This window comes from Rattus rattus, chromosome 7 (genome assembly GCF_011064425.1).
Source record: "Rattus rattus isolate New Zealand chromosome 7, Rrattus_CSIRO_v1, whole genome shotgun sequence".
In the NCBI taxonomy this organism is placed as follows: Eukaryota; Metazoa; Chordata; class Mammalia; order Rodentia; family Muridae; genus Rattus; species Rattus rattus.
Genome location: NC_046160.1, coordinates 25,473,102 through 25,499,421, shown reverse-complemented (window position 1 = coordinate 25,499,421; position 26,320 = coordinate 25,473,102). Strand labels below are relative to the sequence as shown.

At 46.6% G+C, this 26,320-nt stretch overlaps 2 protein-coding genes and 1 non-coding gene across 9 annotated transcripts; 1 reads left to right on the top strand and 2 right to left on the bottom strand.

Annotated features, from left to right (window-relative positions):
• Positions 1-438: 438 nt before the first annotated feature.
• Positions 439-15,823, bottom strand: Wdcp (WD repeat and coiled coil containing). Of its 3 annotated transcripts, none has more exons than XM_032909176.1 (4): positions 15,755-15,823; positions 6,910-8,755; positions 3,277-3,391; positions 439-1,180 (listed from the first exon to the last, which is right to left on the bottom strand). In XM_032909176.1, the coding sequence occupies exons 2-4, from the start codon at positions 8,734-8,736 to the stop codon at positions 960-962; spliced, it is 2,163 nt and encodes a 720-aa protein (XP_032765067.1). In that variant the 5' UTR covers positions 8,737-8,755; positions 15,755-15,823; the 3' UTR covers positions 439-959. The 3 variants fall into 3 exon arrangements, with proteins under 3 accessions (XP_032765067.1, XP_032765066.1, XP_032765068.1); XM_032909175.1 differs by lacking the exon at positions 15,755-15,823 and adding an exon at positions 14,943-15,033; XM_032909177.1 differs by lacking the exon at positions 15,755-15,823 and adding an exon at positions 12,612-12,748.
• Positions 10,866-10,972, bottom strand: LOC116906319. Its single transcript, XR_004388606.1, has one exon. It is a non-coding gene; the product is annotated as a U6 spliceosomal RNA (small nuclear RNA).
• On the top strand, positions 15,194-25,766 carry Fkbp1b (FKBP prolyl isomerase 1B). Of its 5 annotated transcripts, none has more exons than XM_032909183.1 (4): positions 15,194-15,254; positions 20,416-20,463; positions 24,037-24,149; positions 25,144-25,766. In XM_032909183.1, exons 3-4 carry the CDS (start codon positions 24,039-24,041, stop codon positions 25,270-25,272), a joined length of 240 nt encoding a protein of 79 aa, XP_032765074.1. In that variant the 5' UTR covers positions 15,194-15,254; positions 20,416-20,463; positions 24,037-24,038; the 3' UTR covers positions 25,273-25,766. The 5 variants fall into 5 exon arrangements, with proteins under 5 accessions (XP_032765074.1, XP_032765072.1, XP_032765071.1 ...); XM_032909181.1 differs by lacking the exon at positions 15,194-15,254 and adding an exon at positions 16,655-16,874 and having other exon boundaries at positions 25,096-25,208; XM_032909179.1 differs by lacking the exon at positions 15,194-15,254 and adding an exon at positions 16,663-16,874.
• Positions 25,767-26,320: the final 554 nt, after the last annotated feature.

Below are 26,320 nucleotides of genomic sequence, written 5' to 3'. Positions count from 1 at the left end.
CTGTACTAAGCCGGCGCCTTATCAAGTATACACACACTGAGGCTTCCTAGAAACTCCTTAGAGTTCTGTGAAACTTTCAACTCTTTAAATACTTTCTGATCCTATACCCGTCTCTCAGGTTTGAAAGGAGTTAAGAGAAAAATACCAAAGTTAAAGTGACAAATTGGGCTGGGGGTACAGGCTCTGTGGAAGCCAGAGCACCTGTCTGGCACATTCAAGACAGGCCTGAACCCTACTTCATAAACAACCAACCAAACAGACAAACAAACGATAAGTTAACTAAGGAGGCTTATTCTTGGGAGGGAAAGACGGGAAATTTTTATGACCCTCAAACTGGAAAATAAAAGGACACATCTCAAGGAGAGCACTATAGATAGCAAGGCAAGAAAACGAGGTGTGGTCTCCCCAGGTGGGTGGCCACAAGCACGCGGGCGGTCCGAGGGGGTCACATCTTGGAAGTTTATTTAAAAGTTTAGCACACTTTAGGAGTCTCTGGACCTCTGTCAGCCAGACTTGTGTACAGGAGCAAGAGGGTTGTTTTTAGATCTGGAGAGAGCAGGTCAGCCTCAGAACTTCCGGATCCAGGCAGTCCTGAGAGCAGAAGTGTGTGTGGTCCCTGATTTCTTTTGCACTGGATCCCTGATGCCCCAGGAATTGGATTAAAAGGCTGTGCTCAGGCTCCCCAGCAGAATTCTCACCCGCATAGAGTCAGAGGGCCTACTGCTACTCCATTGCATCCTATAAACATTCGTAGGCAGCGCTAACACAGCTTCGGGTTGGGGAAGCAAGGCCTTGGAGAAATAAAGTACAATCCATATGACCATGTGGTATCGTTCTTAGAATTCTGTCCTCAAAGTGGCACAGTCAGAAAACATAAGCAGCCACTTGCCCTGTGGCCCAGCAGCACACAGCCCGAGGGGAATCGATAGCACATGCGCATGCGCTGTGCAAAGCAGCCATCAGGTCACGCTGTTGGAACAGACAGCCGCATCTACATTCTGGGTAGCAAGGTCTCCCAAGACTTCAAGTGAAGGATCCGGATCCTGATTGTGAGAAAGCGAGCCTCTAGCTTCCTCTGGCTTAGTCAGGCTGCCATCTCTCACCACGACAGTCTGGGCAGCTGTGAAAGTCAACGGGATGAAGTCTTGGCCGTCGGCACAGAGGAGGATCCAGTGGGAATCTACAAAGTAGGTGCACAGTACTTTAGGCCACCATACGATTCTATAAGGACAAACAGATGACTGCAAGGCGTAGTTACTACTGTTAGGTCTCACTCGCGAGCTGGAGCTGCTCTAGTACCGTGTAGCCCAAGGCTGCCTCAAACGGTTAATCATGACACACTGTGCTGGGTCATAGGTACGTGCTGCTGCATGGGGTTAACTTGTAAAGAGGGAGATTCGGTAGTTGATATAAAATCTTAGAAACCCCATCATCTAACGCTTTTCAGAAAACACGGGGATGAAAGGGTGGAGTTGTATTAGGCTCAGAGCACAGCAATATGCACCTCAAAGACAACCACCTCAGGTGGGTCACTCAAAGCTAAGAACATACAGTTTCCCTCGGGACTGATATTTATCATATGGGGCTGTGCACACAACAGCATGCATGTGTTCTTTGTATGCATTAGGATGGATACTAGTTTCTTCAGAAACTTCATGAAGAGGACCCACCCTACAGAGGAACTTTTTATCCTGTATATTAGGATGGACTGTAGCGATCCTAGGAGAGTGAACAGACTAGAAGGAGGATAGTGACCTAGAAAATCCCGGCTTGCTTTAGGGCACTAGTGTGACAAGTACTTAGACCATCAAGTCTCAGAGATCCTGTGCTTTACTTCTGAAAAACACACACTACAAAAAGTAAAAGACACATATGTAGGAAGGTCTCAGAGGTTAAGAGCACTGACTGCTCTTCCAGAGGTCCTGAGTTCAATTCCCAACAACTACATGGTGGCTCACAACCATCTGTAATGAGTCCTGGTGACCTCTTCTGGTGCATAGGCATACATGCAGGCAGAACATTGTATACATAATAAATGAACAAATCCTTTTTTTAAAAAAGAAAATGACTTAAATCCGTATTTTTTACTTTACTTTACAAGTATGAGTGACCTGCCTGTATGTATGTGTGTGTTTGAGAGTGCACGGCGAGCACTCAGAGCCTTCAAGGAAGAAGGCTGGACCCAACGCCCTTGTCTCCTATGTCAGTGTGTCGGTGTACAGGTGAAATACTCATACGTGTAAAATAGGGATAGGCTGGAGAGATGGCTCAGCAGGTAAGAGCAACAGCTGTTCTTCCAGAGGTCCAGGGTTCAATGTCTAGCAAGTGCATGAGGGCAAACATACATCTGTAACACCAGGCACAGAGAATTTAATGCCCTCTGCTGACCTCTATGGGTACTGCATGCATATATATGCCTGAAGAAACACATTAAAAAAAAAAAATGATAGTAAATGTTTAAAAATAAAACACAAATACATAAACAAGAAACTATGATAAAATAAAAATGGTATACTTCAGAAATAATACTAACCTGTCAAAAATGGCAACTGTAAAGCCATATGTAAATGTATCTGTCAAAACTGAAAAATGTTACAACGATAAAGGGAAAAATAAAATGTCTTAAGTTCAACATGGTGGCTGCTATTTAAAAATGAAAATGAGCTGGTCAGTAGTGGTGCATGCCTTTATTAATCCCAGCATTTAGGAATTCTGTAAGTTTGAGACCAGTCTGGTCTACAGAGTGAGTTCCAGGACAGCAAGGGCTACAAAATGAAATGGAAGGAAGGAAGGAAGGAAGGAAGGAAGGAAGGAAGGAAGGAAGGAAGGAAAGAAGGAAGGAAGGAAGGAAGGAAGGAAGGAAGGAAGGAAGGAAGGAAGAGACCAGCCATGGTCTGTGCGTGCTGAGGAGGGCATCAGGTAGGCCCTGCGTGTAGTCCTATCCTTCGCATCCCCCCATTGCCTCCACCTGAGCATGTCAGCTGCACACTGCAGTGTCTCTATGTCTGGTGCATTGGATTGCAACGGGCACGCTGCAGCTGCAATGTTCTGCCTTGCAGCTCAGTTTTCTTTTTTAAAAGGGATACGAGTCCCCCAGGAAAGGGTTGTAATATCTCTAGTGGGGCAGGGTATACAGTAGGCAGTCAGGGTATACAGTAGGCAATTAATCCTATTTATTGACTATTTAGTGAATCCCCTGAATGGCTGGACGGTACCATTTCCATTCCTGAAGCTTCAGAACAGACGGGAGGGAGAGGGGCTCTGGCTTTCACCTACCGTGCAGCATTTCAACGAGGTGGAGGCCAAACATCTGTTGAATGGTACTGAGCCTTAGTCTGCCGTCACAGAGAAGCACAGCTCTTTTTTCAGCAGGACCCACAGAACAAGGTTTCTTCAAGTAAAAGTAAAAGTGGTTAACCGACTATTGAAGCAATGGACTGACAGCTCTTAAGAACAATGTAGAGGGAGCTGGGCATAGTGGACGTGCCTCGGATCCAGCACTGGGGGATAGGGAACAGAGACAGGCAGAGCTCTGTGAGTTTAAGGCTAGCCTGGTCTACAAGGCAAGTTGAGGCCAGCCCAGGCTTACATAGGGAGACCCTGTCTCCAAACAAACTTTTTTTTTTTGTCATGAAAGAATGAAGTCATTTTAGAAGTGATTTAAAATCTACCTTGAGGAAAATATCTTTAAATAGTTACGGTTCTAACTTAAGACTCACTATTAACCTAAAAGCATAATCGTGAACATAGAATAAAATATTACTTCTAGGACCAGGTATGCTGGCTAGTTTTATGTCAACTTGGCACAAGGTATAGTCATTCGAGAGGACGGCACCTCAACTGAGAAAACGCTGGCATAAGACTGGGTTGTGGGGGTTGGGATTTAGCTCATGTGAAGAGGGGTTGGCTAAGAAGCGAAAGGCCCGGGGTTCGGCCCCCCCACCAAAAAAAAAAAAAACAAAAAAAAAAAAAAAAAAAAAAAAAAAGACTGGGTTGTGTGCAAGACAGCAAGACAGTAGGGCATTTTCCTAATTAGTGATTGACGGGGGAGGGCCCAGCCCATTGTGGGTGGGGCCATCCCTGCACTGGTAGTCCTGGGTCTATAAGAAAGCAGGCTGGGCAAGTCATGGGGAGCAAGCCAGTAAGCAGCATCCCTGCATGGCTTCCGAATCAGCTCCTGCCTCCAGGTTCCTGGCTTGCATGATGATGAGCTCATTCTTCTTCTGATGAGCTGTTATATGGAACTGTGGGTGAAATAAACCCTTTCCTCCACAGGTTGCTTTTGGTCACAGTGTTCACCACGGCAAAAGTTTCATTACTAAGATACCAGGCCAGTGAGATGGCTCGGTGGCAAAAATCACTTGTCACTTAGGTTATGAAAACACAAGTTCAATCCCTAGAATCAAGACGGAAGGAGAGAACTGATGGGTTTGTATTTGTTTGTTTAAGACAGTCTCACATATAGTCCTGGCTGGCTTGCAATTGTAACCAAGGATGGCCTTGAACTCAAGAGATTCACCAGCCCCTCCTCCCCAGCACTAGCACCGTAGGCTGTGCCACCACAACCCGCTTCTGATTGTTGACAGTCGTCCTCTAACCTCTACATGCATGCCCACCTGACACGAACATATTATATACAAACACGTGATGATAAATAAAAGTTACTTTTACATTATACATTTCTTTTAATTATTTAAATATTCTCTTCGTTAAGTATTTGGGGAACAGTGTTACAATGGAACTGGAGATCTGGTTCAGTGAAATGAGTCAAACTCATTTTGTGTGTGTGAGTGTTTTGCTGCGCATGCGTCTGTATACCCATGTGCACTAGTACCAGAAGACGTCAGAAGACAGCCTGGAACCAAACTCTGGTCCTCTAGGATAGCAGTACATGTCCTTCTGTCGGTCTGTCCTCCCTTCCTCCTCCTCTCTCTCTCTCTCTCTCTCTCTCTCTCTCTCCCTCCTTCCCTCCATCCCTTCCTTCCTTCCTTTCTTCCTTGGGATTTTTTTTCTTTTCTTTTTTGAGAGAGGATTTCGCTATGTAGGCCTGACTGGCCTAGAACTCACTATGTAGACCAGACCAGCCTCTAACTCACAGATATCCTCCTGCCTCTGCCTCTCAAGTGCTGGAATTAAAGGAATCTGCCACTATACCCAGCCTAGTTCATGTTCTTAACAGCCACCTCTCCAGCTCCTAATAACTTTTTAAACACAAGTAGAAAATGGAATTAAATGGGCGATTCTCCTCAAATGGTAGAGGTTGGTTTAGTGCACACAAGACTGAGTTGGTCCCCAGCACAGCATAAAACCAGGTCTTGGGGTGCACGCCTATAACCCCAGCACTTCAGGGTGAAGGATAAGAAGCTCAGGGTCTTAGTCTGGGGAGATGGTTTAGGCAGAAGAGTACCTGCCACAAAAACAGTAGAGTCAGAGTTAAATGGAAAAACAGAAAAGAAAAGCAGGGAGGTGCTGGCCAGAGTGGAGACCAGTGACCTGGAACTCACTGGCCATTCAGTGAGAGCCAGGTTCAGTGAGAAACCTGGTCAAGTGGAAAGCTTCCCTCCAGACACAATGTGCACACACACACACACACACGACTCCCATGAACACACACACACACACATTGAACAAGTTCAATGGCATCCTTGAGCGGCTAGCCTAAGCTACAAAAATAAACAAAAAATATTGTAGAAATACACACTTTGAATTTGCACTTCTCTTCTTGAAACCAATCCAACAAAAATAAATAAAGGTACTACGTCAAGTGAATAAATACACTCTTTCAGCACCATCTGAGGTACCCAACTGAAAATGAGGCTGGGTAAATATGCATGCTCACCCTGAGGTACAGTGCACCCCATGACTCCACTGTGGCAGTGACAGCGCACTCCACACACACACACACACACACACACACACACACACACACACACACACACACTTTACGTGTCACACAAGGATCTGTGTTAGAGTTTATGTGTATGGAGGCAAACATGGGAGGAGCCACATGGCTGCTGGTTGAAAAGTGAACATGACAGAACAGAGCCAGACACAATATGAAAAGAAGTGTCCATGATAAAAAAAAAAAAATGTGGAGAGGTGGCTCAGTGGTTAAGAGCACTGACTGCTCTTCCAGAGGTCCTGAGTTCAATTCCCAGCAACCACATGGAGGCTCACAACCATCTGTAATGGGATCTGATGCCCTCTTCTGGTGTGTCTGAAGACAGCTACAGCATACTTATATATACTTACATAAATAAATAAATCTTTAAAAAAAAAAGTGTGATGTATTTGCATCTGCACGTATAAGGATGCATTCAAAACATATTTTATGTGCATTGGTGTTTTGCCTGCATGTATGTCTGTGTGTCTGTGTGAGAATATCAGATCTTGCAAATACAGACAGTTGTGAGCTGCCATGTGGGTGCTGGGAATTGAACCCCAGTCCTCTGAAAGAGCAGTCAGTCCTCTTAACAGCTGAGCCATCTCTCCTGCCTTAAAACATTTTAAGGCTCACAACCATCTGAAATGGGATCTTCTGCTGTGTTAGTAGACAGCTACAGTGTACTCATATACATAAAATAAATAAATCTTTAAAAACATTTTAAATGATAACACACACACACAGTTTTTGAAATGAACAGACACAATTAACCCTATTTTCTCCCTAAATATAAGTCAACGGAGTGTAGTCATTGATTTCCACACCAAGGATATGATAAAATCTCGCTAAACCCTGGTGTGAGCACTTTTGGTAGGCTAACGCCCATCTAACTGTGCAAAGGAATTGCCAGACACAGGTCACTGAGCTCCACTCAAAGCCCTCCCCGCCCTCCCCTGAGTGTCTGGCAGGACAGACAGGATGCAAGAGCTTCCTGCATAGTGGCAGTTCCTCAAAAGAGATGTTACCTGGTAAATGAGGTGAACATAGGGAGGGTCGTGAGAAGGTGGGTATGCGGGAGAGACTCGCTTCTCCTTGTGTAGAAAATCCTTGATTTCAAAAAGATACTGCTGCATTCCAACCAGGTGCCTAGACAGACTCCCCAGCTCTCTGGAAAGTGGGCAAGTTTCCTTTTCCTTTTGTAAGTTCTCCGTTGCAGGTGAATTCGGTTCTGGGGTGCTGGTGTGATCTGGGGTCCTGCTGGGTCTAGGCAATGCTGTGCAAAGCCAGGAGGGCCTGTGACAGACTTCATGGACAATGGAATCACTGGACAGAGGGGACAAGGGACTTTTAATTTCTTGGATAAGGGCTTTTCCAGACCTCCCACTCTGAGTACTGCAGTTAGCTGTTAGCAAGAGTCCTTGGCTCAGGGGACTCACGCATGGGGAAAGGCTCTCGGTGAACTTTTCTTCTCTATCTGCTTTATTTAATAGAGCATTGATATTAGCATAAGCACCCTGACTTTCAGCAGATGTTCCAGAAGATTCTCTTCCCAGAGTTATTTCTCTAACTGTCAGATAAACAGTATACTGATCAGATTCTGAAGAAGGGAGAAAGGCTGTTTCTGTGGGCTTCTGTTTCCCTACAGTAATTAATAATAATCTGTCTGTCAAGAAACATACACCTTTTGGTCTTTCGTTACTCTCTAACTGAATTTGCTGAATATTTGGCATAGAAGATGGAGCGACAGAATAGATCAAAATTACGTTGCACGTATTGGAAGCCACAGCCACTAGCTGTGCTGTCAGGTTAAATGCTATTACGTCAGGAACCAGAATGCCTGGAATAGCGACCTTTTTTGTCATGGTCACTGCTTTCTTAAAGGTTACTAGGATCAAATGTGAAGAATCTTGGCCAGTTCCAGTCAAGTAGTCCTTTTTTCTTAAACAAATAAGAGAACTCTGCTCGGCTCCAGATCGGTTGAAATGCATGTGAGTCAGATCCAGAGGAACTGACAAGGGAGAAACTGCCGCTCCAGAATTCATTTCCGCAGCGGCTTCCTGCTCATCTACAGGGGGCGTTTCACTCACACCCACAGGACGAGGATGTACAGCACCATCTTCACCATTCGGGGGGCCGCCAAAGGCGTCGGATGCATTTAAGCTACAAAGCTTATGGAGTGGAAGTTCGGTGGCCACAGCGACCTGTGAGTTCCCCGTGGCTGTGATGGCGCGGATGCAACAGTGCACAGGAAACACTGGGCAGAAGGAGCAGCTGTGAAGAGACTTCTGAGAACTGTCCCAAATGTAAGAATGAAGGCTGCTGTCTACTGCCACCACCAGCCTCTGGCCATCCAGGGTCCAACAAGCACAGTAAACGCGGCCCCTGGTGTTGACGTCCACTTTTACCCTGGGACCGCCATCTTGGTGGACGTTCGGGAAAATGGAGACATCCCGTGCAGTCAACACGGTCAGGACAGGGTCTTTTGGGTGCCATATGCAGCCCTGAGGAAGGATAGGGAGTGACTCTCTGATCTCAGAGGTCTGACACATCTGCCATTTGCTTGATCCTGTAGTGCTGGGACACAGCTGCCAAACCGAGACAAGCTTTCTGTGCTGGACCGCAAGCAGAGAGGGCACGTGCACTGTGCTGACAGGGGCCCAGGAAACCCCGCAGACAGATTCAAAACTTCCAACGACTTGGGAGTCCCCGAACTTGGCCTCTCCGCTATGAAGCTGTAAATCAGTCAGGACTACCCGATTCCCGTCGGTCCAGGCCAGGCCCTGGGTTGGATGTACTGCTTGATTCAGTGAGTTCAGTCCTGTCCTGGGCAGTTTTCCGTTTCCCAGCTCCATCCTTTCTGATAAAGGCTATCTGGAATGATTAAGAAGGAAAGTTACAAAGGGGCGTGGTGGCGGCGCGTACCTTTAATGCCAGCACTCAGGAGCTCCAAAGTGTTAAAAAAAAATTTACAACAAAATAAACTCCAGATGCTTAAAGACTTAAATGAATAAAACAATCAATAGGCAATTCTGCAAAATATAAGACTATTTTTACCATACTACATATAGTAAGTCGATCACATACAGAAGTATTCGTAACTAGTACAAGCACGTAACTCAATGATAGAGCACTTGCCTGGGATATTCAAGTGCTAGGTTCAACCACTCATATAGAAAACAAATATCAGGTTCAGGTCCATATTTCCAATACCCTGGAGTGGAAGGCAGGAGGATCAGGAGTTCAAAGCCATCCTTAGCTCTACAGCAATTTCGAGGCCAATCTGGGCTGCATGAGATCCTGTCTCAACAAGGAAAATAGAACAGGTAGGTCAGAGCTTGAAACAATGCACCGTGAGACATGGATTGCTTAGCAAGTGTGATATCTAAAAAAAAAAAAAAAAAAAGAGTGAGCATGTCAATACAGAATTAGACCAATGATTCTCAACCTTTTTGTGGAGTTGAACAACCCTTTCAGAAGGGGGATCACCTAAGACCATCAGAAAACACGGATATCATTTAGACTTATAACAGTAGCAAAATTAGTGTTATGAAGTAGCAACAAAAATGATTTTATGGTTGGGGTCACCACAATATGAGGAACTATTTTAGAGGGTCCCAGCATTAGGAAGGTTGAGAACCACTGTGTTAGACAATTGGAGGCAGGGGTAGTGCTCACCCATAGGCCCATATACTCAAGAAGCTGAGGCAGGCGATCAGCTAAGGCCATCCGTCTGAGACCAGCCTGGGTAAGTCTCAAAAGAGAGAAAGGAACTTCCGTATGTGAGAAATCTCTAAGAGTGGAATTCATGTGATAACCCATGAATGTGTGCTATTTAGGAAAAGCGTGCACCAATATGCGTGTCTGTGTGTGTGTGTGTGTGTGTGTGTGTGTGTGTGTTTACACAGAGACTCAGGGAAGGGTCAAGAAAGACGGGGAAACTGTTCACAGTAGTCAATAAGATAAGGTGGCCTAAGAGACAAAGTGGGCTTTTCAATTTCTGTATTTGGAGAGAATTCTTTTTAATAATCATATATTCGAATTAATGTTCTTTTTATTTTTAAAGATGTATTTATTATACATAAGTACACTGTAACTGACTTCAGACACACCAGAAGAGGGCATCAGATCCCATTACAGATGGTTGTGAGCCACCATGTGGTTGCTGGGAATTGAACTCTGGACCTCTATTAGAACAGTCAGTGCTCTTAACTGCTGAGCCATCTCTCCAGCCCTCAGATTATCTTCTTATAGTAAAATATTTATATATAAAATATAGACTTACTTCATAAAGAGTTTTAAGACTTTAAAAAAAAAATCTTAGCCTTTAAACAGTCAAAGAATAGTAACAATTTTTTGTTCACCACTGAGGGCTGAACCCAGGGCCTGCACATGCTAGGCCGCTGCTGCGAGAACTAGACCCCATGCCTATCCACAGGCAGTCTCCCCAACACTCATCAGTGAACAGGCGTGAAGGCCAGATGCCAGGCCCAGCATGGCCCTGGTGGGAACAGAATGACATGGTTCCTACCCCTAGGACAGGGCTCCAGTGTGAGCCTCCAGGATGTGGGTGTAAGGCTTGTTTGTGTAATAATGAACAAAGTTTCTGGACCCACAGCAGAGGAGGACTCTCTCCTTCTGAGCATCATCCTCCCTGTAAATGTTAATGACTCCATGATAATTAGAAACACCAGGAGTCGAGAGTGTGGCTGTGTCTCAGCAAAAATGGTAAACACTGGGACCTTCAGGACAGCCCTTAAGGCTATGGGAAAGAGCTTTAAATACACGAGTTCAAAAATGTATTATTTTTTCAACTATGCAAAAAATAAGGATGCAATATGGACTTTACAAGGGGCTTCATGAATCTAAAGGAACAAAAGCAGCAGCGCGGTGAGCCAACTTGTTAGAAAATTACTAAAGACAGAGATAAAGAGATTTGGGGAGTGGTGATCGAAAGAGATCCCACCTAGGTTAAGTTTTTTTTTTTTTAATGGAAGGTTTCACCAATTTGCGTGTCATCCTTGGGCAGGGGCCATGCTAATCTTCTCTGTATTGTTCCAAGTTTAGTATATGTGCTGCCGAATCGAGCGTTATTTTGTTTATGTTTACAAAGGGGGATAGATTCCTGAGTTCAGCATCAGCCTAGGACAGAGCAAGATTAGGGTCAGGCCTGGTGGAAATGCTAACATCAGGGCAGGGTCCCACCCAAACTATCATATTATCTGTGCTCTGCATTCTTTTGCAATGTTAAGGGGAAAAAAAATGTATGCTTGCTGTTTCTTAAGAGTCAAAGGGCTGGGGTCATGGGATGCTGACTCATAAGAATCAAAAGGGTACATGAGTAAACGACTGGATTGGCATGTGAAATAAAGGCTGGACCTGTGTCCTGCAGAAGAGCTATCCAGAGAATTTTTAGGATAAAAAGAGAACTGTAGGGGCTGGGGGCTGGAGGCTAGGGGTGGAGAGATGGTTCAGTAGTTAAGGGCACTGACTGCTTATCCAGAGGTCCTGAGTTTAAACCTCAGCAACCACATGGTGGCTCACAACCATCTGTAAAGGGATCCAATGCCCTCTTCAGGTGTGTCATAAAATAAATAAAGAAGAGGGGGGGGGAGAGAGGGAGAGAGGGAGAGAGGGAGAGAGGGAGAGAGGGAGAGAGGGAGAGAGAGGGGGGAGAGAGGGGGAGAGAGGGGGAGAGAGAGGGGGGGGGAGAGGGAGAGAGAGAGAGAACTGCTTGGAAAACTGACACAAGCACACAGAATATAGACAGAGAGATCTCCGAAGAGAAAGCTGAACTTAGAAGCAGAACTCCAAAGAGAAGGCAAAAGCTGTACCAAGCAGCACACAGGTCTTCAGCCTGGACCCATGAGGTGACTTTGAGTCCTTTCCAGACACCCCTTCTGTCAGAACCCCTCTCCAAGTGGAGGCTGGTCCTTGGCAGCTGGGGTGTAGTTCAGAGGTGAAGCTGTAAGCTGGTAGCCTTGGGCTCTAGTGAACACTGCCAATGCATACAATGTTTAATCTTGTTGGTTCTCAAAGGACCGTCCAGTTTTCACCATTCTGCACCACTCACTTCGCCCGCTCTGGCTGGGCTCCTGCAGTCCCTTCGGTAAGGAGGCTCTCACCACTCCCGCCCTCATAGACATGGTTTAACCTGTCTCATTGGTTGGTCAAGTGACAAAGAGGGAACTTTAGAGGTAGCCTTCAGGCTCTATCTAAAGAAGCAGATGCTCTCCAGAAACGACCTGGCAGTCAGTGTGTGACCTAGCTGCAAACGCTGTCCCCTCACCAGCAAGTCTGTCCTTAGGATCTTGTACTAAGGAGGAATGCTCTGCTCTGTGTTTACTCAGTGTATCACATCGAGTGACTCCACAGTGACTTGCTAAATGGGGATGAGTCCCTTGTTGTTACTAATGGCGAGGACTGGAGCCTCGACCGCACTGATCTGCAGCATGTGGTTCCTCTCTGGCAACTACTTGGGAACTTTAAGAGAGTTTTATTGATAAATAATGCATGACACATCTCCCTGGGCAGAAAATGTCCTAAGGGAGCAACTAATAATAAACCAATTTAGATGACACATTTCAAGCTTCAGCCTAATGTCACTGACAGTGAGATCCGGGAAACACAGCATGGGCACGGTGGGCCTTTCAGGAGAGTGAGGGAACACATTTGCCTCTAGGAAGGAAGCGGACAGAATTCCTCAACGCTAACAATTACAAAAACCTACTTTATTCCCTTCTGCTGAACTGACACAGGATCTCTTCACTCTCTTCCCCTTTTGTCAGGTCAAATGGACGTCACCTTCTAGTCTACTCTTTCTGAATGAATTGGGCATTACATGCTGTTAGGCAGATTTTTTTTTAAGTGTAAGATTAATTTTTTTAAAGATTTATTTGTGTATTATATAAATACTCATATAGTACACTGTAGCTGTCTTCAGACACACCAGAAGAGGGCATCAGATCCCATTACAGATGGTTGTGAGCCACCATGTGGTTGCTGGGATTTGAACTCAGGACCTCTGGAGGAACAGTCAGTGTTCTTAACCACTGAGCCATCTCTCCAGCCCCAAGGATTAATGGTGTGTGTGTGTGTGTGTGTGTGTGTGTGTGTGTGTGTGTGTGTGTGTGTGTGTACATGCATAACACACATGTGAAGGTCAGAAAACAACTTTTAGGAGTTGGTTCTCTCCTTCCACCATATGGGTCCTAGATATACACTCAGTTGATATAAACCTGAGTTCAATCCCTAAATCCCCAAAAAATTCAAGGAAAGAACAAACTCACAAAAGTTGTCTTGTGACTTCTAACCATCTGCCATAGTATGTGTACCCTGCCCTAGTCAGGGGAGTATCTCTTAATAATAGATAAAAATAAAAGCTTGGCTGTGGTGGCTTTAATCCCAGCACCCAGAGGGGCAGAGGTAGACAGATCTCTGAGTTCGAGGCCAACCTGATCTACAGAGAGAGTACCAGGGCAGACAAGATTACACAGAGAAATCCTGGTGTGGGAGAACGGACAAACAAACAAAAACCCAAAACCAAATGGAAAAAAAGTAAACAAAAAGCAAAGGGTAAAATAAAAACGAGAGAGGAAACGAAGTTTGCAGCTGTTTCCACAGAGAAAGGACTGGACGCAGGAGATGCTTCTCTGTAGACAAAAAGACTGTGCTATCAGACACGATGTGAATACTGAAAAATATCTGAGGGACAGCATGCAAAGTTTTAGCTTGGGAAAGAGTTGAACCATTAACCAGAGATGCAGAAGGCTGCATGCTTTGAAGATGAGAAAGGTGTGTAGTATGTTATTTATTTATTTATTTTTAAAAGATGTATTTATTATATATAAGTACTCTGTCGCTGTCTTCAGACACACCAGAAGAGGGCACCAGATCTCATTACAGGTGGTTGTGAGCCACCATGGATTGCTGGGATTTGAACTCAGGCCCTCTAGAAGAGCAGTCAGTCCTCTTAACCACTAAGCCATCTCTCTAGCCCAATGTATTTATTTTTGATACAGGCCCTCTTGTAGCCCAGACAGGCCTGGAGCTTCTTGTCCTTCTGCCTGTACTTCCTAAGTAATGAGAATAATACTGACCTGCTGAGGATGGAACCCAGAGCCTTGTGTATGCTAGGCAAACACTCCACCAACTGAGATACAGCCAGTTATGACAAAATTTAGTATTAAATTTCATGTAAGGCACCTCTAAGGTTGCAATGGATGTACCTTAGGCAGTCACGGGAAGGATTTGGGAGTCACTGACATAAGGTAAGTAAAGCCAAAGCAATTAAGGATCTCATCATTAAAAAAACCAAACCAAATCAAAACCAGAAAGCTAGCCAAAGATAGCCTAGCAGTTATCAGGGTCTTGTGCACAAGCCTGACACCCGAGTCCAACCCCTGGATCCCACAAAGAGGCAGGAGAGAACCAATTCACAAAAGTTGCCCCATGACTTCCAACTTTGTGCCAGTGCAGGAGCACATGCCTGCCCAAACGCTGATGCGCACGCACGGCCTCGAAGTTTGTTAGACTACACAGTGAGTTTCAGGCTAGCACAGACAGCAAAATGACACCCAGTCTCAAAAAGACGAAACCAGATAAAAACCAAACCAAAAACAAAGCAAAATCTGACCTGAGACAGAGATACTGACTACAGCTTAACTGAATACCGGTTAGAGCCTCCTGCAATTAACTAAAAGCTCGGCTATTATGATTTGTGATTTAAAACAAGTTCTTAGTTCGGTTTGTTCAAACACCTCAAAGTTTGTAGGCGATTTTACCTTGCTACAAATAAGGCTATATTCCTTAAGCTCTATTATCTATTACCATAAGATTCACCCGAGCATCCCAAGGGCACTTGTTAAAATCCACACCGCTTGCTTCTACTGCAGTCTGATCCTCTTCCAACTCTCCCTCACACACCGTCCGTCCGCCTCATTCTCAACTTCTCCCCACGCCCACATCCCTGGGCCTTAAGTGCCATCTACCTCCTTCCCTTTCCAGCCCCGGCCTCCCTAACACCTGCCAGGCCTTGCCACAAAAAAACCCCACGAAATACCTTGGTCTCTCTACCTCCCCGCCCCACACATAAAATCCCGGGGGCCGCTCACGTCACAAGACAGCGGATCAGAAGTCCCGGGCAACTAACGGAAGCCTCGGCCTTTGGACCTCCGAGAAACCTCCAGGCTATTGGTTATTAAGTGCGTTACATAGGCGGCGGGTCCTTCTGCTGGCCAATAAGCGCGGAGTTTGTCGCGAGCGTTTCTGGGACTTGTAGTCCCTGTGAAACCACCGCTCGTAAACCTTCACAATCTTCTCAAGTGCTTCAACCTCTTCTCCCACGCAGGTCTCATCCGTTCTCTTAGAAGAGGTTGGTAAGAAGGAATCGGAATTCTACGGACACCATGTGTCAATAGTTTTTAGTTTAGTTTAGAAGGGAGTCAGGAACTCCCCATTTGAAAATCCCATAAAATATCACTCTCAAAATGTAAAAAGCATCCCTTTACCTGAAGCCAGCCTCCTAGGCCTGCCCAAGTAGCAGATCTGTCCTATCCCTAATCTCACAGTACCTGCCCAAGGACATAGCTAGTAGAGTTGGCTGAGGGTGAGGGTGGGTGGGTGGGGTGTCTTAAGCTCTTGTGTTTTAAACCCTGAAGACTCTAGGCCACACCCGTGGGCTTTTCTGATTCTGACCTGCACAGTACTGTAAACGATTTTTTACTGAACGCCAACTTCAGTCCTTGTACCTGGATACTGGCAACCTCATATGCGAGCTAGCTAGCCACTTGGAATAGTGGAGACAGAGAATGAGAGGAAAATGTCTCAAGTTTCAGTTCTGGGTCTTTGAATAGGTCTTTCTCCCATACTCACCTAACATCGTCTCTTGTCAGAAACAAATTCATGTCGATTTTTGCAACGATGTAGAAAGGATGGAGGTGGTGGTGTGTGCATTTCTTAAAGTCTCCTTCAGCCCTCAAGCAAATGCTACCTCCTTCCAATGTATCTTCCTAGGGGCCATGGATATAGTCTCTGCTTGCTTAGGTGTGTGAACAGGCCCTGGTTTCTCTGGGTCCAATTCCCAGAACCAAGCAAGCAGAGGATTCGGGAAGAACAAAAGTATCTTTCTAGATTCTGATTTGGTTGGTTTGGGGAGAGGTAAAAGAATCCATTTATTCTTTGTATAGCACTCACCACTTCAGACTGTAGCAGTGACCTCGGCACACAGCTGATCCTGCTTTAATTCAACTGGAATCCCCAGGGAGCCGTCCTTTACCTTGAAAAGTGGGACCCCCAATACAAATTCCTGTTGTGAAACTTCGAGGGATGATGAATATGGGCTTTAAGGTGGTTGGGGAAAAATCCATCAATAATTGGTTCCTTCCCTCCTCCGGCTCTGCTCCCATAGATCCGTGAAGCCTAGCCAGGGTAGCTCTCAGTCTCGGGTGCTTCCGTTGTGCTCTGAACCCCACGGCACTGAGCACATGTATTTAAAGTGTTAGTTTAATTACCGACTTTCTCCTCCTAGTCTGTAGGATTGAGTGGACTCCCTGGAGCTTTGCACCGTGTAGGTGCTAAATAAATATACATTGAACCGAGAGATGGGTAGATGTGTGGATGAATGTGCTAGTGCCGGCGGCACGCCTCGCTCACCCAGCCTCCCCCTTCAGCCAGTGGGTTAATGGTGGTTAGTCTGGCCAGGATCCGGAGCAGCCACGTCAGGGTCGCTTCCCTCGGGCCCCGCCCCGGCCGACCCCACCTTGTCGCACAGCTCCACCCCGCCGCCCCCTTCCCGGCGGCCCCTCCCCGCGCAGGTCCTGACTCCAGCCGCACCTCCTCCGGCTCTGCAGTGGCGGCAAGAAGACGAGCCGGAGCGCCTGCGGGGTCCGGCCTGAGCAGAGCCGGGGTCGGGGCAGCCGCGAGGACCCCCTTGGAGGCGGGGCCTGTGGGACCGCGATGGGCGTGGAGATCGAGACCATCTCCCCAGGAGACGGTACCGGGCGGCCGGGCCCGGGAGGAGGAGGGGTCCCGGGGCGGAGTCCGCGGGCTGGGATCTGATTCCGAGGTGGCTCCGGGGACCTGAAGCGGGGAGAGGGGCAAAGAAGCGGGTGGCAGGAAGAGACCCCGGACCCCGATTCTTTGGGCTTTTAGAGGACAACTCACCATCCCGGTCTGCGCCCGCTCACCTTGGGGAGTGAAGGCGGCAACCTTGGGGCAAGGGGTCTATGTCTGGCCACTGTCCTACGCTGCGGCTGCTGCCGCCTGAGCTGCAAGCTCTCGATTAACCGTTGCTACTGACTGTCCAGGTTTGAATTTCTGTTCAGTGTTCCCTGTTCTGCACTAGGGATAGTCCGCTTTAGGGGTTCCTGCCCTATAGGGAAACCCCTCCTAAGGCGCCCCACCTCTCAGGCCCTCTTGTCTGGCAGCCCCCAGGGCTAGGCAGTGGTGTGTTGTGGAGAGGGCCAATTTGGGAGCCTGCCACTCCTTTGGCTGCTTTTGCTTCTTATTTCACCCTCCGGATCCCACTCAGCCTTCCTAGTCATCTGCCCTCTACCATGCCCTCCCCAGGCAAAACCCAGCCTTCGGACCTGCTGGAGGGTCCATGGTGCCTTAGTCAGTCAGGCCAAAACAGAACTCCCGGTCCCTAATTTTGTTCATATCCCCCCCACCTCGCCCCCACCTCCCAGTCTGTCTATCGATGGGTTCCCAGTCTCTGTCAAGAGAACCAGCATCAAGTTTCTTCAACTACTTGGAAAACTGGGTGTATTCAACATATTCAAGGAGTAGCTAATTCTTAAGCAAAATTTAATCCAGACCCAAAGCTACCCCCAAGGTCTGTAGTGTTTAACACGCAAACTTGCTGTTCGATATTATCGGCATGCCCCTCCCCAGGAAATTAAAGGGCTTCTGGGTTACAGGCGAGGGGTTCCTGGAAGTACCAGCTATTACCCAGATCACTCCTTGCGGGCACAGGTTTCTCTATCCATACAAAGAATCTTAGTGCCGGGGGTCGAGGAATCCTTCCCCAGGCCCTGTCACCCACACAACCTCTGAGCTGTGTCCCTATCTTCCTTCTCCCTGCTTTCCATTTGACTTCTGCGCCTCACTCCGCTCATTTTTCTCTCCGGTCTCCTAAAATGCAAAGCTTTACGGGCCCCTCCCTCAGGCAGAAAATCATTAAAAGGTTCTTCCCCTACTTCTGCAAGCACTTGCCCCCTTAGTGATAGCTAAGGGTGGGAGTGACCCACACTGGCACTTCCTCTTTCACTACGTATTATCCACGCATCCGCAACCAACCTCACCAAGCCACTTGCGAGTTGTTAAAAAAAACAAAAACAAACCAGCACTTATCCAGCAAATATTTATGGACCACGCACTGTGTGCTGGACCCTAGGGTTACAGGATGGAACCAATGGGCTCTCACTGCGACTGGACTCGAGGACCCTAAGGCTGTGTGTGCTTCCAGGTGGAACCCAGGGCCTTCTGCATGCTAGGCACCTGCTGTGCACTGAGCTACATCCCGACTCTGGATTCCAGGTTTTTGAACATGTCTTACAACTAATTCTATTTCCCAGATCCCTTTACTTCTCCAGACAGACTCCCACGCATCTTTTAACAGCCAATTTAACTATTTTCTGCAGGCGTTTTCTGGCTCCCGTTGGCAGGCTCCTACAGTCCACCAAACGTTGACTGTGTTGTTAATGTTCCCAAGTTCATAATCCAGAGGCTCTTGAGTGTCCCACCCAGTTTGTTTATCCAGGGTCGGCTCGGCATCCGCCTCCGTGCAGTAAAAACTTGCATGTCTAATAGGCAGCTCGAGATTGCCACCCTCACAAATCTGTTTCTTTCCAGTTTTCTCATCTCTCAGAACAGCTCTACCACCGCCCAGTTACCCAAACCCAAAATTCAAGCATCGTTCTTATTTTCTCCTTTTCTGTCATCCAATGGTGAGATGGGCAGTGGGCTCCTTCCCCTCATCCACTTGCAGGCCCTTGTCAGCCCTGCTTCCAAAGTGTATCTCCACTCCATTTCACTCTCTTCTCTGCTGCCACTAACCTTAATTCATGCAACCATTGATTTCTTGTCTAGATAATCGCAACAGATGTCTAACCATCCATCCCACACGTGGGAGCCAGAGTGATCTTATAAAATCTTAATTCGGATTAGGTCATTTCCATGCTTTTAAACCCACCAGTGGTTTCCTATTGCACTTAGAATTAAACCCATCTCCGTAAGCCGAGTGGTATATCTCTTTCATGTTCTTCTCCTCCCATCTCACCCTCTTCCTTTCTCTTCTGAAAACACATCAATCTTTTCCTGCTTCACGGTCTTTGAGTTGGTCCCTTCTTAAAGCACCAGCTCAAACCTCGTCTTGTCCGAAATGCCTTCCTGGCACGCCCTTTCTGAATCTGTGGACTCGCTGTGTCTCTCTGAAATTCATCAGTTGTTAATTTTCTCAGGAGGACTTATCTCACCTGTAATTATCATATTTATATAAACATTGTCTCCTTCCATTAGAATGCAAATGGGGGAGGGCATGAGGGAGGGGAGAGATGGCTCAGTGGCTAAGAACTCTGTGCAAACATGAAGACTTGAGCTTGAATCTTCTTTCGCTCATCCACAAAAAGCCGTCTCACGTATACAAAAGGAAGAATGTAGCCCTCAGAAGAGCAGTGGTCCTGTCTGCACTGTTCTCTGTTGTATCTCCGACACAAGGGCACAGGCCTGGTCATTACTGATGTCTTATGAATGACCACGTTTATTCATCTTTTTTTTTTTTAAAGATTTATTTATAAGTACACTGTTGCTGTCTTCAGACACACCAGAAGAAGGCATCAGATCCCATTACAGATGGTTGTGAGCCATCCTGTGGTTGCTGGGATTTGAACTCAGGACCTCTGGAAGAGCAGTCAGTGCTCTTAGCCATCTCTCCAGCCCAGGTGTACTCATCTTTGATGCAGTCATGACTCTATAGCAATCCGAGACTTAGGTTCCTGCTTCTCCTCTTCGTGAGTTCATATAATACTCTTTGTAATCTACTTCAGATGGTCGGACGCGCAGTAGGCCATTCATGATTCTGCTCTAGCACACAGTAGGCTATTCCTGTATACTTGTAAAACAGATGAAAGTAAAAGGAGCAATAAAAAGTAATGGGACTGCTTTTGTTATAGACTAGGGAAATTGAGACCAGTAGCATTAAGTTCAAGTGCAAGCCAGAAAGGAGACATCAGTTCTCACTCATACAAGGCATAGAGATCATTCTCTCCTTTTTCCTTCTTTCTTCCTTCCTTTCTTTCTTTCTTTTCTTTTCGGTTATTTTTTGTTTGTTTTGTTTTGTTTTTTTGAGACAGCATCTCACTCTATAGCCTTGGCTGTCCTGAAACTCACTCTGTAGTCCAGGCTGGCCTTGAACACACAGAGAGCTGCTTACCTCTGCCTCCCCAGTGCTGGGATTAACGGAACACCACTGCCACCCTCTTGGCGAGCTTTTCTAATATCCTAATTTTTGCATCTGCCTTAATCTCTCCTGACAGGAAGGACATTCCCTAAGAAGGGTCAGATTTGCGTGGTGCACTACACAGGTAGGTGTCCTCCTCTTAGCGCTGGCCCAGGCCTGCCCCTCCCAAGGCAGGGCTGCCCTGTAAGCTTCTCTCAGGAGGGTCTTGTCCATGGATTATCCTCAAAGCCCAGGGCAGCCAGGTTGCCTGTGACCAGCTTTATTCTTTTCCTCACCCACAAAGACCATCTATGGTGCCAGACTCGTGTAAAATCGAACCTCCAGTTTCACAACCGGTTACCTGTCTGATGTTTCAGACTTATTCTGTAAGGTCTGAGAACCCTCAAAATCCCCATTTACCCTGTTTTTCTTTTGTGCCCTGCCAATGCCACTGCAGTGAGAGGGGTGTGGTCGGTAGCCACACTGTCTGCAGGTGCTGGGAGAATCCAGGGGAGGTTGCCACAAGTCTGCTGTCTCTTCTCGAATGATGTGCGTTTGCAGACCTAAGGACCAAGGGACATTCTATATTTATTTATTTATTTAATCTTATGTGTATGTATGTGTGCATGTGTGTATATGTATGTATGTGTGTGTATGTATGCATGTATGTGTGCCACATGCGTGCCTGGTGGAGGTAAGAGGTGTCAGATCCGATACTGGAGTTATGGAGGTTTATGACCCACCATGTGGGTGCTGGGAACTGAAGTGGGGTGTTTTTGGAAAAAAAAAAAATCAACAAGTACTCTTAACTCCTGAGCCATCTCCCTTCTCCCCACCCCCAGGAACATTCTAGATGCGTTCTTTAGGACTGCTGGAGGAAGATTGCTGGCAGGTGTTTGCTCTAAGAGGTGTGAGGACTCTGCCTTGTGACTCACTCGCTAATGTGGCAAACTCTATGGGTGAGAGCCATTTAGCATACAGCAAGGCCAGCTTAATTCCTGGGACATATTCAGATGGGGCCATTTTTAGCAGTTCTCTAGGCCAGTGTGAAGCACCAGATTGGGTCTAGCAGATGATGTGGCTGTTTTTTTAACAGTTGTATCTCCAGCCACTGATGTCAGCACAGGAGGGCTGTTTTATCTCCTGGTGATATAGCCTAATTACCCTGGGGCCTCTGGGGCCTCTGGGGCCTCTGGGGCCTCTGACCAGGATAATTGATTTGTCTGTTCTACATGTTATGGACGGATTATTGTTTATCAGATTAGTGAAACCAAACATCCTTTTTTTAAAAAAGATTTATTTATTTACTATATATAATTACACTGTCACTGTCTTCAGACACACCATAAGAGGGCATCAGATCCCATTACAGATGGTCGTGAACCACCATGTGGTTGCTGGGAATTGAACTCAGGGCCTCTGGAAGAGCAGTCAGTGCTCTTAACTGCTGAGCCATCTCTCCAGCCCACCAAACATCCTTTTGCAGAGTTTCCCAAGGGTGTATACATTGAGTAGGCAGGGCCCATTAAAAGCATCAGGTACAAGTGGTTCTGCTTTGTGAGACCCTGTCTTATCAATCAAATACAGCAGGAGACTGTAAGAAACTTCTAGTAAACTTTTAAAGAATTAAATATAATCTGGGCCTGGTGGCCCACACCTATAATCCGTCACTTGAGAGTGGGAGCAAAGACCATCAAAAGTTCAGTGCCAGCCTGGGTTGAGTAGTGAGTTTATGTGCCTAGTGCCGGCACAGGCTGGCAGAGGACATTGGATTCTCTGAAGCCGGAGTTACAGACAGTTGAGAGTTGTGGTATGGTTGGCAGGGTTTGAACCCAGGTCCTCTGCAAGAGCAGCCAGTGCTCCTAAACACTGAGCCGTCCCTCAAGCCTCAACATTAGTCTTTAATAGTATCTTTTGAGCAGAAGTTCTTCATTCTAGTGAGGTCATACTTATCACTCTTCTTCATGCCTACATATTTTTCTGTGTTTGCTTCAAGGAATCTTCCACTGTATTGTGAAGTTACTCATTTATTCCCGTTTATTATCACCTAGTAGAGATGTTGGTGGGCATGTTTGCCTTTCTTTTCTCTCTCTCTGGTTTTTCTATTGTTTTTGTCATTTGAGACACTGTCCCATGTGACTTGAAGTTGGCTTTGAATTTGTTCTGTAGTCAAGGCTGGCCTTGAATTCCTGGTCCTCCTGCCTCCAGCTGAACATTGGGATTACAGTGCTCACCGTCACACCCAGCTACTTGGTAGATATTTTGTGTGGTAGTATGCCTACTACTACTTTATTAATTTTATTTTATTATTCATATTTAGGTCTATGATTCATCTGGAAACGATTCTCATGTGTAAAGGTGGGAGGGGCTTACATTCAGGGTTTTTTTTCCCCCTTGTGGATATCGATTTGATCCAGCAGTGTTAATCCAAACAGTCATCCTTTATTTGTTGTATATTACAGAAACATCTTTGTAAAGAAGTCAACATATTTATGCGGGCCCGTTTCGGATGATGTGGCTTTGGCTGAATTTACAGTCGCAGATAATTGTCACATGGTTTCCAGTAGATTCGACTTTATGAAAGCTGAAGGCACTGGGGACTGGGGAAGCCAGTCTATAAATGGATTGTGCATGTACACACATTCAAGCATGCATTTGTCCAAGGGCCTATCTGTATGAATATATGTAGGTCTGTCGATCTAAATATTTTCTTAGCATCTGTTTGACCATCAGGGCTTCTCTCCTGAGTAGTCTGTGTGTAAGTGCGTGTGAGCATGCATAAATATCTCTGTGAATGTGTCTTATCTTAGCAACTGTGTATATGCATGAGTCTGTGTTTGATCTCTGCAGCATCTCTGGGTAGCCAGAAGGGTTTCTCCTTTGCCACATTTAGAACTCAGGGCAGGAGCCCAATCTATCTATTCTACCCAGAAGGTAGGTAAAGAAGACTCATTAGTACACACTCAAGCCGTGGGAATTCAGAAGTAAAATAATACATGCTCAGATGCTCGTAAGTTGGCAAAGCTGCTGGGTTAAATATGGAAAATATGAGGCCTATTTCGCCAACATCGCTCAGCGAGTCGGTGCCATGCTGAAGTCAGACCCTGTCTAACTGGGTGTGGTGACTCACACCCGAGATCTAGCATCTGGAAACTCCTGCAGGTTCGAGGTCAGCCAGGCCAGCCTGGGCTACAGCCTGGAAGTAGTACAAAAGGTTTAAGAGGGATGGAGGAACTTAAGAATGGTGTGCTCTGAATAGGTAGGGAGACGGGGCGCGAGGTGGGAGAGAGAAGTTGAAGGCAAGCATCACTAGCCTCAGGCTTTTGGATTCTGCTCTGGGAGCTAGTGAAGTATTCTAAGCAGGGATATAAATACGATCAGAATTGTGATTGGGGAAAGACAATCTGTCGACTTATAGAGTGGAAGGTTGGTGAGGAGTAGACACACCAGTTTGGAGGCTGTTCCAGTCCACAGGTGAGCCGTGGTGGTGACTCCATGAGACCACAGGTGGCAGTAGCAGAAACTGAAGTTGGATTCCAGATGGGTGTAGGACTTGGTGACAGGCTGGAGGTGAGGCAGAGAGATGCGTCCATGCTTCCTGCTTGTCAGCAGGGCTGATGGGTTCATGCAGAAGAGGAACTGTGTTTAGACATGCTCAGTCTCACTGCTAGTTCACTCACAACCACAGCTCTTTTCTGCCCTCTTCTTACTTTGATAGGGATGCTCCAGAATGGCAAGAAATTCGATTCGTCCAGAGACAGAAACAAACCCTTCAAGTTCAGAATCGGCAAGCAGGAAGTCATCAAAGGTTTTGAAGAAGGCGCTGCCCAGGTAGGCAGAGGATGCATCCTGAAGGGTTTAGGAGGCTGAGGATGCACACTGAAGGAGGTCCTTAAACAGACCTCACACTGCCTTAACACCACTCCCAGGGTGCAGCGACGCCACCTAGCGCTCACTCCTGGCTCTGTCCCTCCCCTCTTCTGTGGCTGACGCGTTTGTGTCTCACCCTAGGCATTTCCTCCTAGGATTGCTTGAGCTGGCTGAAAAGGCCAGCAAGATGTCTGAGCTAAGAACAGCTAGAGACGGATAAGTCAAGAAGTGCTTTGGGCTTTGCTTTTTAACAGTTTTGAAGCTATTCCAGACATAAAAATATTACAGATAGAGTGAAGCGCCTATATAATTTTCGCCCAGCTTCCTCAAATGTTAACATACATAACCATACTATAGTGGTTCAAGTAGAACGCTAACATCAACACAACATTGGCCAGGCAACTTGAGCTTTTGGTATTCTTTGAAATTCAGACCTCGCAGCTTTCTTACTAATGGATGTCCAGTGGGTTAACAGCGCTGGTGGGCTTTGGTTCCAGCTCTCCCTCTGTTTGTCTGGGAAGTCATGTCTCATTCCCGTAGCTCTGCCCCTGTCACCTTGATGTGGCTTTTAGTTGCCGAATCTTAACTGTTCCTGTCACAAGTGTATTCAGCACTGTTACACGTTCCTCAAGGGCTCCCTCTGAAGAGGACCAGGAACAATTACGAGCAGACACGGGTGCCATTGCTGGATAAGCAATAACACTTGTTGCTTGAATGAATCTGAGGCTACTTCGTGGCTGCTAACTGCCCCATAGTCGAGTCTATTTTAAGGCAGAATCTGCATGTTCAAGTGCGTGGCTTAACTTTAGTGTGCCAGGAATAAAATTAATCTCCGATCTTTGGAATGACCCTAAAGATGGTTTGGGGGAAATGCCATAGTTATCTTCCTTTTTTCTTTTAAATCAAGCTGGGTCCTCTTTCTCCTCTTCCCATCTGCCCCCCCCATCCCTGCTAGATGAGCTTGGGGCAGAGGGCGAAGCTGACCTGCACCCCTGATGTGGCATATGGAGCTACTGGCCACCCCGGTGTCATCCCTCCCAATGCCACCCTCATCTTTGACGTGGAGCTGCTCAACTTAGAGTGAAGGCAGGAAGGAAGTCGAGGTGGCTGGAGAAGGCTCCTGCTCTGTCCTAGCCTGCTCTCTCTGCCACTGGGACGGCTCCTCCTATGTAGGGCTCTTGATCAGTGTGCTGACCCCACCGCCCCTCGACATTATCTGTTCCTTCTGCCCAACTTGCTCTGTATGTGTCGGCCATTTAACCGTCCCCATACATCTTTGCTTGAGGAAACTTTTAGTTGCAGACCCAAACATTTCAGACTGCGTTTTGTGTGATGCATGTGGTAGCCATTCCTGATCATAGGACACAGATCTCGTTTGCACAATCTATATTGCCTTACCTGCACTTAAGCCAGATATACAAGGTGCTCAGACATGCGCTGTACATGGTTACCTGGAGGGACTTGAGCCAGTTACCTTTGCTGTCACTTTCTTATCTTCTGTTGGCTGCTCACTTTAAGCACTGCCCTCTTTGGAAATACTATGTAAAATAAAGGCTCTGTGCTTGGCATCTTCCTGTCCATGATGTTGTGGGAGGTTCTTTAATGACAACACAAGCCAACTGCCCTTGGTGAAGAAGAGTGAAAGGGTACTTCCAAGTAGCTAAGAGAGTGTATGTAACAGCTGTGTGAGCAAACTGTTCATGCTGGACCTTTCAGACAGGGTGTCAGAGCCCAGGCTAACCTAGCACTCCTTCAGCCTCCTGACTGCTGGTATTACAGGTGCATATACACCACCAGGTTCAGTTTTACTTTTTAAATAAAATGATCACAAATCCTCTAAGAAACTTTGGAAATTAGCTTCCGCCCTACCAAGCTTTCACCGGCTTGGAGTCCTCTGTGTAACTAACTCAGCATCCTAGCAAACCCATGTGGGATTTGATCTCCCAGGGCGGTCCTGCAGCTTCATCTGTTTGAAGAGATTGAGGGGTGAGCTCCCCTCAGTAGACAGGAGCTGTGTGCATCTGAGCACATGAATATGTCAAAGGCTTGAAACCTTGGACTCACTCTGGGAAGTTACTTTTGAAAAAAGTGTGGTTCTGGGTTTATTTTCATAGGCAACACTCAATTACATC

What these genes read in the sequence shown, in the direction of transcription:
- Fkbp1b (XM_032909179.1), top strand. Translation starts at nt 16,838, where the DNA reads ATGGGCGTGGAGATCGAGACCATCTCCCCAGGAGACG. An exon ending in TTGCGTGGTGCACTACACAG is followed by an intron (nt 20,464 to 24,036) that starts GTAGGTGTCCTC and finishes TTACTTTGATAG; the next exon opens with GGATGCTCCAGAATGGCAAG. An exon ending in TTGAAGAAGGCGCTGCCCAG is followed by an intron (nt 24,150 to 25,143) that starts GTAGGCAGAGGA and finishes CATCCCTGCTAG; the next exon opens with ATGAGCTTGGGGCAGAGGGC.
- Wdcp (XM_032909176.1), bottom strand. Translation starts at nt 8,736, where the DNA reads ATGGAGCTGGGAAACGGAAAACTGCCCAGGACAGGACTGAACTCACTG. An exon ending in ATGTTCACCTCATTTACCAG is followed by an intron (nt 3,392 to 6,909) that starts GTAACATCTCTT and finishes TTTTACTTGAAG; the next exon opens with AAACCTTGTTCTGTGGGTCC. An exon ending in CCTCGTTGAAATGCTGCACG is followed by an intron (nt 1,181 to 3,276) that starts GTAGGTGAAAGC and finishes CCTACTTTGTAG; the next exon opens with ATTCCCACTGGATCCTCCTC.